General features: G+C 33.8%; 1 protein-coding gene across 1 annotated transcript; it reads left to right on the top strand.

The window, feature by feature from the left end:
* The first annotated feature begins 156 nt into the window (after window positions 1-156).
* Window positions 157-7,656, top strand: LOC149425533 (putative dimethyladenosine transferase). Its single transcript, XM_089651160.1, has 5 exons — window positions 157-338; window positions 419-605; window positions 717-1,020; window positions 6,061-6,282; window positions 7,440-7,656. Exons 1-5 carry the CDS (start codon window positions 281-283, stop codon window positions 7,587-7,589), a joined length of 921 nt encoding a protein of 306 aa, XP_089507286.1. The 5' UTR covers window positions 157-280; the 3' UTR covers window positions 7,590-7,656.
* Window positions 7,657-8,669: the final 1,013 nt, after the last annotated feature.

Raw genomic sequence — 8,669 nt, 5'->3', positions numbered from 1 at the left:
TATCTCCTATAATATCTATGGGATACTTATTGGCAACACAACTTCTTTTGAGTATGGATCCGCTTATAATTGTACTTCGAAAATAATTGTCATCGACCCCATCCCTAAAGATTGTTTGTGGTAATTTCATAGACACTATTGTTTATGTTATTCCATGTGGACTTGCAATTTGACAGCTCTGAAATTAACCTATATGCCCACTGTCAAGAAACCCACGATAACCTTCTGGAGTATTATATTATTTAGTAATCTAGCCAAACAATTTTAAAATTATCTAATCATGCCAAAAGAAAGAGTTGAGAAGAAATCGAGAGTACACAATGACATCGCCAAGCAAGGTGAAAATTACATTAATTATTGATTGATAATGAAATTTTATACTTTTTAACTAATGTGAAGTTGTTTGTTTTTGTTATAGGTATTTTGTTCAACAAGAGTTTTGGACAGCATATCCTTAAGAATCCTCTAATTATCACATCAATGCTGGACAAGTCGGCTCTGCGTTCAACGGATGTGGTGCTCGAAATTGGGCCTGGAACTGGTAACATGACAGTCAAAATGTTAGAAAGAGCCAAGAAAGTCATCGCCTGTGAAATCGACCCAAGGTACGTCATTGTTTTGCTAAAAGAGCTCACATGATCGTTTAAAAAACCGGAATAAAACAACTTTTATAACATAAATTACTATTTACTACCCTTTCTTATTTTTTCTTGCAGGCTTGTTGCTGAATTGCAGAAACGTGTCCAAGGAACCCCTTTCCAGCCTAAATTGCAAATAATGGTTGGAGACGTCTTAAAAACAGAATTACCCTTTTTTGATATCTGCATCGCAAACGTTCCGTATCAAATCAGCTCTCCGCTAGTGTTTAAGCTCCTCCTGCATCGACCATTCTTCCGGTGCGCTGTGCTCATGTTCCAGAGAGAATTTGCCCAGAGATTGGTTGCAAAGCCGGGAGATAAATTATACTGTAGGCTATCCATTAATACACAGCTGTTGGCAAGAGTGGACCTACTAATGAAGGTAACAACATTATTCATAATTAGTTATTTTGTGTTCTTGTGACTTCATCATCAATAGTCGTTTAGAACTTCATACTCTAAATAATATTTGTCTTAACTCTAACATTGACATTTTTTCGGATTCACTGCCCAAATTCAAACGTGGCATCATGTCAATAATTTAAATTATTCAATGCGCATACATATAGACACACACACAAACACTCACACACACATTAAACACGTCACACACACACCTATAAAGTACACAAGTCACCTGGTAAGGAATAAACATACCACTTAGGCAGACATTACAAGGAAACATATCATAGGTACACAACATGAAGTATCTTATTCCTGTATATTGTTTCAACTCTGTAAATCATGTACTGTTTGTTTCTATAATATAAAATAAAATAAAATAAAAATAGAACTGCAGAAAATCTATGTGCGAGCTTAAAGTGCAGACCTCTTAACTTATTATAACTTGTGTAGAAAATTGAATGAGATTATATATATATTTTTTTTTTATTTGAGTATATTTAGGAAATATACTGTTATACATGTTAATTAATTTTGCATTTAACACACTTCTTCCGAGAAAGGTAGTTCTACCCGTTCGGTCGATTGATGCTTAACGTCGGGAAGGGTAGTTCTACCTTTTGCGACGGCCTCTGAAAAATGGCAGAAAAGACGGAATTATTTAATGTTTTAATATGAATATTATATACTATCTCTTTGTAAAGGTCCCAACTTTATGTACATAATTATCGAATCGTAATGACAGTCTTCTTTTTATATTTATCTTCGTGCCTTTCGTTTACATCAGTATTTCAACAAAAGTATAGTATATTATTTAGATAACATATTTTGTTATTGTAATAATTCAATTCCTGGAATGAGGGTTTTTATGACAGTAAAACCCGATTCGAATTTCTTTCTCTGTTCCGCACTCACTCAACTCCTATGTGCAAGCGAGCGAGAGATGTCGGGTGTATTTAAAGAAAGAAGGTATGGTCAAATACAGATAGGCGGACCGTAAAAAACATATTACAAGGTTAATTGAGTTTCATTTCAAAAAAATATTAATTTTCGTTTAGTACTTTTCTCGCTATATCTCATTATAGATTTGAGTTACTACTTAGAAGTTTTTACTAAAATATTTAAATTATTTTCGAAGATATAGCAATTTAAAAAAATTTTAAGAAATTCACGCCAGACAACAACGTAGCGCCAGCGCAAAAAATACCCGCCAGAAATGTGTTAAGATGTTGAGTAAAAAATAAACCAGTTAAGTTTCATTCACAATCTTTTTAAGGTTACAGGTTAGGAAGAAAGTAGATATTTAAAGTTATATATAGTTAATAAAAAAATATGAAAAGGGTAGACGAACAATAAATTATTTTGGTTTAAGCACAACATTGTAAGGTTAATTTGATTTTTAAATTTTTAAGGTTATAGTGGAAAATATGAATATCTCTTAGGGTATTGCAAGTTTTGCAGATACGTCTGAGTAAAAAGTTTTGGGCGAATTTTGATTTGAATTGTTGTATATAATAAGATGTTGCTTTCAGGGCAACAAAATTCAATCTTTTCTAATAGAGCTGGTGAGTCAATAAGGCAGTTCATGATCTTGTATTGAAACAGTATGTCATTTTTTTTTCTTCGTTTGTAAAGAGTGATAGGATTACATTGATGATTTTTCAAAGTGATATGACAGGAGTTTAAAATTCTTTTTTTGAATATTTTCTATTCGATTAATATAAGTTTGGCATTGAGGATTCCATACGACAGATGCAAATTCGAGATGAGATTATGAGAATTTATTGAATGGCTTTGTGATGCGTAGAATGAACCCCGTTTGTTTGTAGGCTTTTTCTAATATGTGTTCAGCATGATCTTTAAATAATAAATAACGAGTCAAGTAATACTCCAAGGTCTCTGATTTTTTTAACTCGTTGAAGAGGAATGTGGTTCACATGGTAAGTATGGATGGTGCAATATTCATTAATTTGATTAATATCTTCTTGTAATTTTTTACAATCATCTACTGACCTTATGTATTTGTATATTTTCATATTGTCAGCGTAAAGAATAAAATCAGAATGAGTGATGACATTTTTGATGTCATTGAAGTACAAAATAAAGAGCAGGGGCCTTAATGGGAACCTTGAGGTACCCCCGAGAGAATGCTTATTATCTGTATCATGTAACCTTTTAGGGCAACAGCTTGACTTCTATTTTTAATGTAAGATGAAAACCATCTGAGGAGATTTCCACTTATACCAATTTTATCGAGTTTATTTAAGAGTATACATGATTCACCTTGTCGAAAGCCTTAGAAAAATCAGTATAGGTAGAGTCAACCTGTTTCTTTTTGTCCATAGAATTAAAAACAAAATCGGTGAACTGCGCCAAGTTCGATTCAACAGATCTACCATGAAAAAAAACCGTGTTGTTGGGGGTTGATAATTGTGTTTTTACAATTAAAAAGTTGGGCAAACGATTTTTTTCATGACATTACTTAGGACGCATAGTTTTGATATAGGCCTATATTCTGTTTGTCCCCTTTCTTAAAAACAGGTGTAACAAAAGCGTTTTTCCAAATAGTAGGAAATACGCCTTTTTTGATAGAGAGTGTGAACAGTAATGTAACTATCACATACAGCGCTTTTAATGTGTCAATATTTTTCAGATATTTTAATACTAAGGGTGTATTAATATTAATTGAATTCAGATGTATTGAACTCACATTAATATAACTGATTATATGTACACTGATTGTGGATATGTTTGTACAAAAACAGATTGAAAATAGGTGTTAAAAAGATTGAATTGATTGATTTGTTGCCCATCACTTAAAGATGAAGTTCCGTGAAATATGTTATTAGGTATATCAGAGGAGGTTTGTTCCGATTTCATGAAAGTCCAAAAATAAGTGTTATGATCTTTTTCGAGTTTCTTTTGGCGAGCTCTAAATAATGAGAATGTGTGATAATCAGAAAGTTGTGAATATTTTTTAAACTTACGGTGAAATTTAGTTTTTCTTTTATGATTTTCATCAAGCAAGAGTTATACCATATGGAATATTTTGGAGTCAGATTAACAGTTCATGATAGGACGTAACGGTTGATAGCTTCATAGATAATTTCATAGAATTTATTGGTAGCTTCTACCATGCACATTTTACGGAAAATATGTGACCAGATGAAATGTTCTAGAAATTTATTAATTTTAATATAGTCAGCTGTAAATAACAATACTTGGCATGGTAAATGTTTTAAACTTGAGTCTCTTTGAAGTATTATCTCGATATGTAAAGATTTGTAATGGGAATCTTCAGTAAGAAAGGGATTATCATTTCTTGTTTTGGGATTCAAGCAACTAATGGTCAAGTGCCGAAACTGAAAAAGCTGACAAATAAAGTCCATTTCCCTTTCACATTTTCAGTATATTAATAAATTTCCGTGTTTATTATAAAAAAAGATATAATAGATAAACGCACTTTCCCCATTTTATGGGGTATGTGCGTGTAGGTGACACCTTGTAATAAAATGATTATATATTATTCACATTGATTAAATTCTACAATGCTCTTACAGTTCCCTCACTAAGGCCATTTATTTTTCGAAAGCACACTGCATTCGCTACTTATTAGTAATTGAATCGTTCATTTGTCGTCCAAAATGCATGTGTCCAATATTGTTATAATGTCTCGAGACGCGATCATATCTCGCCTTACCTCTATCGGCATCAGATTCTAAATACGTCGAACAGAAGGAAATTACACCAATTGTGTCAAATGTTCAATTTGATGAATTCAAAGGTTCCTGCCTATCTGTTTGACAGATTGCAGTGGTCCTGTGACTCTCATACACATAGTACGCGTCAAAGAAACCACTTACTCGTTCTCCCCAAACATAAAACTACTGTGTTTGAGGGGAGTTATAGCTATTCTTCGTCAAAGCCTTGGAACGAAGTAAAACAGTCAATTTGAATATCGACATCGTTGCATTGCTTCTAAAAGCTCTGCTGCGAATGGTTGCTATTGTTACAATGAAGGGGATACTTAGCTACATGTGATTGCGATTTTGTATATTGTTTATTTTGAATTTTTGATGACTATATTATCAATTTGCATTGATTTGTATACCTACTATTTCTATTTTTATTTGTTTGTGTTGATTTGAGTTTTTATTGTTAATATTATTTGAGTCGTGTAATTTCTATACCCGCTATATCAACTTTCATTGATTTGGAGAAAACCGCAAAAAACTGTCACATCTCTAGCGTACATAAGTAAATGCATTACAATTTTTTATATAATGAATTGGAGTAATAAAATTTCGAAAAGCATTTATTTTTCTATATATGTCTAGCAATAATTAAATAATTTCGATAAATAAAATGGATATAGCGGATTTTGATACTCACTTCGTGATTTTGAAAGTCAACTGAGCCGACATGGCGGGTTTAGAAACACACGCGAAGATCATTTTGACACACGAGCGTAGCGTCAGAGCGGCGGCCATATTGTATTTTGGCAAAATAACTGCTTGTGATTGGTTGAATCCGATATAGCGGGTTTTGATAGTAACTTTCTGTATGATATAGCGGATTTGGTTTCTCACTCGCAGTTTTAGCATGGTTTTTGGTCGTGATAAGGAGGGTTTTGAAACTCAATTTTAGGCTCCTCTTGTTGCTCGCAAAAATGTGAACAAGATGTCATACTCAGATCATTTTGTCAAAAAATCGGATATAGCGGGTATAGAAATTATAGGATTCATTTCTACCTATATATGTATATACCTAAATATGTATATACCTAAATATGTATATATTATTATATTGGAGGCACTGCTGAAAACCAGCTGCATTCCCGGAGAGATCTGGAATGCATGACTGAGCAGTGACCTTTTTATCAATAGAATTTATGTTAAAAAAATCAATAAAATTTATCTAGTGGCAAATTTAAATTTTTTAAATGTTTTATTATTATTATTATTTATATGCCACAATTCCCCCGACTGACCTTACTTTATGTATGGATGACTGTTTACAGGTTGGCAAAAATAACTTCCGTCCACCGCCAAAGGTAGAATCCAATGTGGTCAGAATAGAACCCAGGAACCCTCCTCCGCCCATCAACTTCCGGGAGTGGGACGGTCTCACCAGGATCGCCTTCGTCAGGAAGAACAAAACTCTGTCAGCCGCATTCAAACAGACGGCGACATTAATTACACTTGAAAAAAACTACAAAGTGCATTGTTCCATGAATAATATTGTAAGTATATAAATATTATGGTATATGGTCATAGTTGAACACGGATAAATTCCTAAACCAGGTGTAGGTCTCAGGTGTCCTCGTCAATTCGGCTGCAGAGTATGTGAAGCCATCGTTGGATGATGATTATATGCTAGGTAGTCTGCGCCACAATTCCTCATCACCGAGTCTTTTACGCTCCCATCATATGGAGCACAACGACGGTGGGAGAATGACATTCTGTTGATGTAAGACTATAATCATATACAGGGTGTATCAGCACGTACCCGACAAACTTTAACCAGCTATTCCTTAGCATATTTGGAGTAAAAAATCTTATGTGCACTTTGCTGTCCGGTAACGTTTTTTTTTAATAAAAAATTTATTCATATTTTCACCACATGTCACCACTGTTTTATCCTTTGTCAAAGTTTGAAAACCCATCTGGCAAATATTTTATTCGAATTCCGTTGAATAATGCACGTGTGTACCTATATTGGCGCACTTTTACAAACACAATGAAATGGCACGGCACCATTCGTCTCATTTTTAACTATTATTATTTAGTGTGTGCGAAAGAGCGAAAACGCTTTTTGACATACTTGCTTATAACAGCTGTTGAACACGAAACGCAATGCCAATGACAGTGATGTAGTGTGGAAATTTTATTTTTTTTTGTTTTTAATTGAAAAAAAAATGCTACCGGACAGCAAAGTGCCCATAACATTTTTTACTCCAAATGTGCTAAGGAATAGCTGGTTAAAGTTTGTCGGGTTAGTGCCGATACACCCTGTATAGTTCCGGGTTCGTGGGGTGAGGTTTATCTAGGTCTTGGCGGCGGATGCGTTTGCCACCTACTGCGTGGTGGGCCGGATCGGGAGACTGGTTGAGGGCGGACTCTCTCGACCCATTGCCTTGCACTGCAGTGGGCGGGAATGATTCATACATCCGTCACTCCTGGTCACACTGCCTCCCAGATTTCTACCCACCCCTCATACCTTTATCCTTCTTAGAACTTACTCTCCTTCCTTTCCCTAAAAAGACCCTCCACAGAGAGTCCCCAAAAATGACATAGGCCCTGGTGGCCTCCTGTGTCGAGGTAATGTAAACCAAAAAAATTAACTTGATTCAATTACAGTTCAACCACATCAACGTTAATTGTGAATATTTTTTTGCAGGATATTCCAGCTGACTTTGATATAAAAGATAAAGTTGAACAGATTCTGTTGAAACTGGAAGCTGACAAGAAAAGAGCCAGGACTATGGACATTGATGATTTTATGCAACTTTTACACGGATTCAATACGGAGGGCTTTCATTTCTCATAATTACTAGGTTTTTATAATATATAACTATTATTATATATTTATGACAATATATACAAATAAATAATATTATTTCAGAGATTTTTTTACTCAGTTCTCCATTCCAATAATCAGTCGTAGAATTATGATGTCTACTGTTTTTTGGATAACCACTTTTGAATAGTAGAGTAAGTAGATGAAAGCCCCATTGCCAATATTAATCATAAATCAACTTCTATAGATTGATAACTTTTTGTATGAAACAAATTGGACCTAAAAAACCATAGATATGCCAATATATAGAAAGTAAAATCCTCATTCGGAGCCTACTTCTTATACTACACACCAATGAAAAACTTTGAAAGTTTATTCCATAGATTTTCAGAGTTTTTCATTGGTGGATATAGTTAGGCAAACATATGACGGTTCAAATTTTCGATCGGAGTTATACCCCTCTGATATTAATATTGTTTTCCCTAAAGGTTATTAGGATAACTGTCAGCATACATATTCCACGGCAGATATTTTCGAATTACATTTGATTCCAGATAAATTTGCTGTTTATGAACATATTACTAAATAAAATACTCTTCTTGAAAGCACAAAAAAGACTCTTTCAGATTTTAGTATTACAAATCGACATATACAATTTAAAATATTATAATTTGAACGCAAACAAAGATAAAGTTTTTAAGGTACTGATGGTTTTTATCATGTAAACTGTAATTACTACTTTACACAAAACTAAAAGAGATTTAAGAAAGACTAAGGGGGTATTTCACTATCTCTGATTATGTTCTAACCAAGCACTAATCCGCGGATTAGTCATTTTTTCATTTTCACTATATCTGAATAACGCTCGGGTTAAAGTTAGATTTGACTAATCAGTGCTCGAACTTCACGTTAGGCGCTATTCCTCGAATCAAAGATGGCGTCAAAACATTCCGAGTTTAACAGCTGAGAAGTGAGTCGAATTTTGTAGAATGAATTTGAATGCTTGTATGATCCATCCTGAATTATTTGATTGTGTTCAAAATAAGAAACAATGTATTAATTCGACACGAATCTATCTAAAATGACCTGATAATCAACATAACATAACCA

Source organism: Hesperophylax consimilis, chromosome 3, assembly GCF_061612785.1.
Source record: "Hesperophylax consimilis isolate HC1 chromosome 3, BYU_Hcon_1.0, whole genome shotgun sequence".
NCBI classification, from domain to species: Eukaryota; Metazoa; Arthropoda; class Insecta; order Trichoptera; family Limnephilidae; genus Hesperophylax; species Hesperophylax consimilis.
The sequence above is the reverse complement of the archived record's forward strand: the minus strand, read 5'-3'. Positions and strand labels throughout refer to the sequence as shown.

Coding starts and splice junctions, on each gene's coding strand:
- LOC149425533 (XM_089651160.1), top strand. CDS start 281: ATGCCAAAAGAAAGAGTTGAGAAGAAATCGAGAGTACACAATGACATC. Junction 606..716: donor GCCTGTGAAATCGACCCAAG/GTACGTCATTGT, acceptor TTTTTCTTGCAG/GCTTGTTGCTGAATTGCAGA. Junction 1,021..6,060: donor GAGTGGACCTACTAATGAAG/GTAACAACATTA, acceptor GACTGTTTACAG/GTTGGCAAAAATAACTTCCG.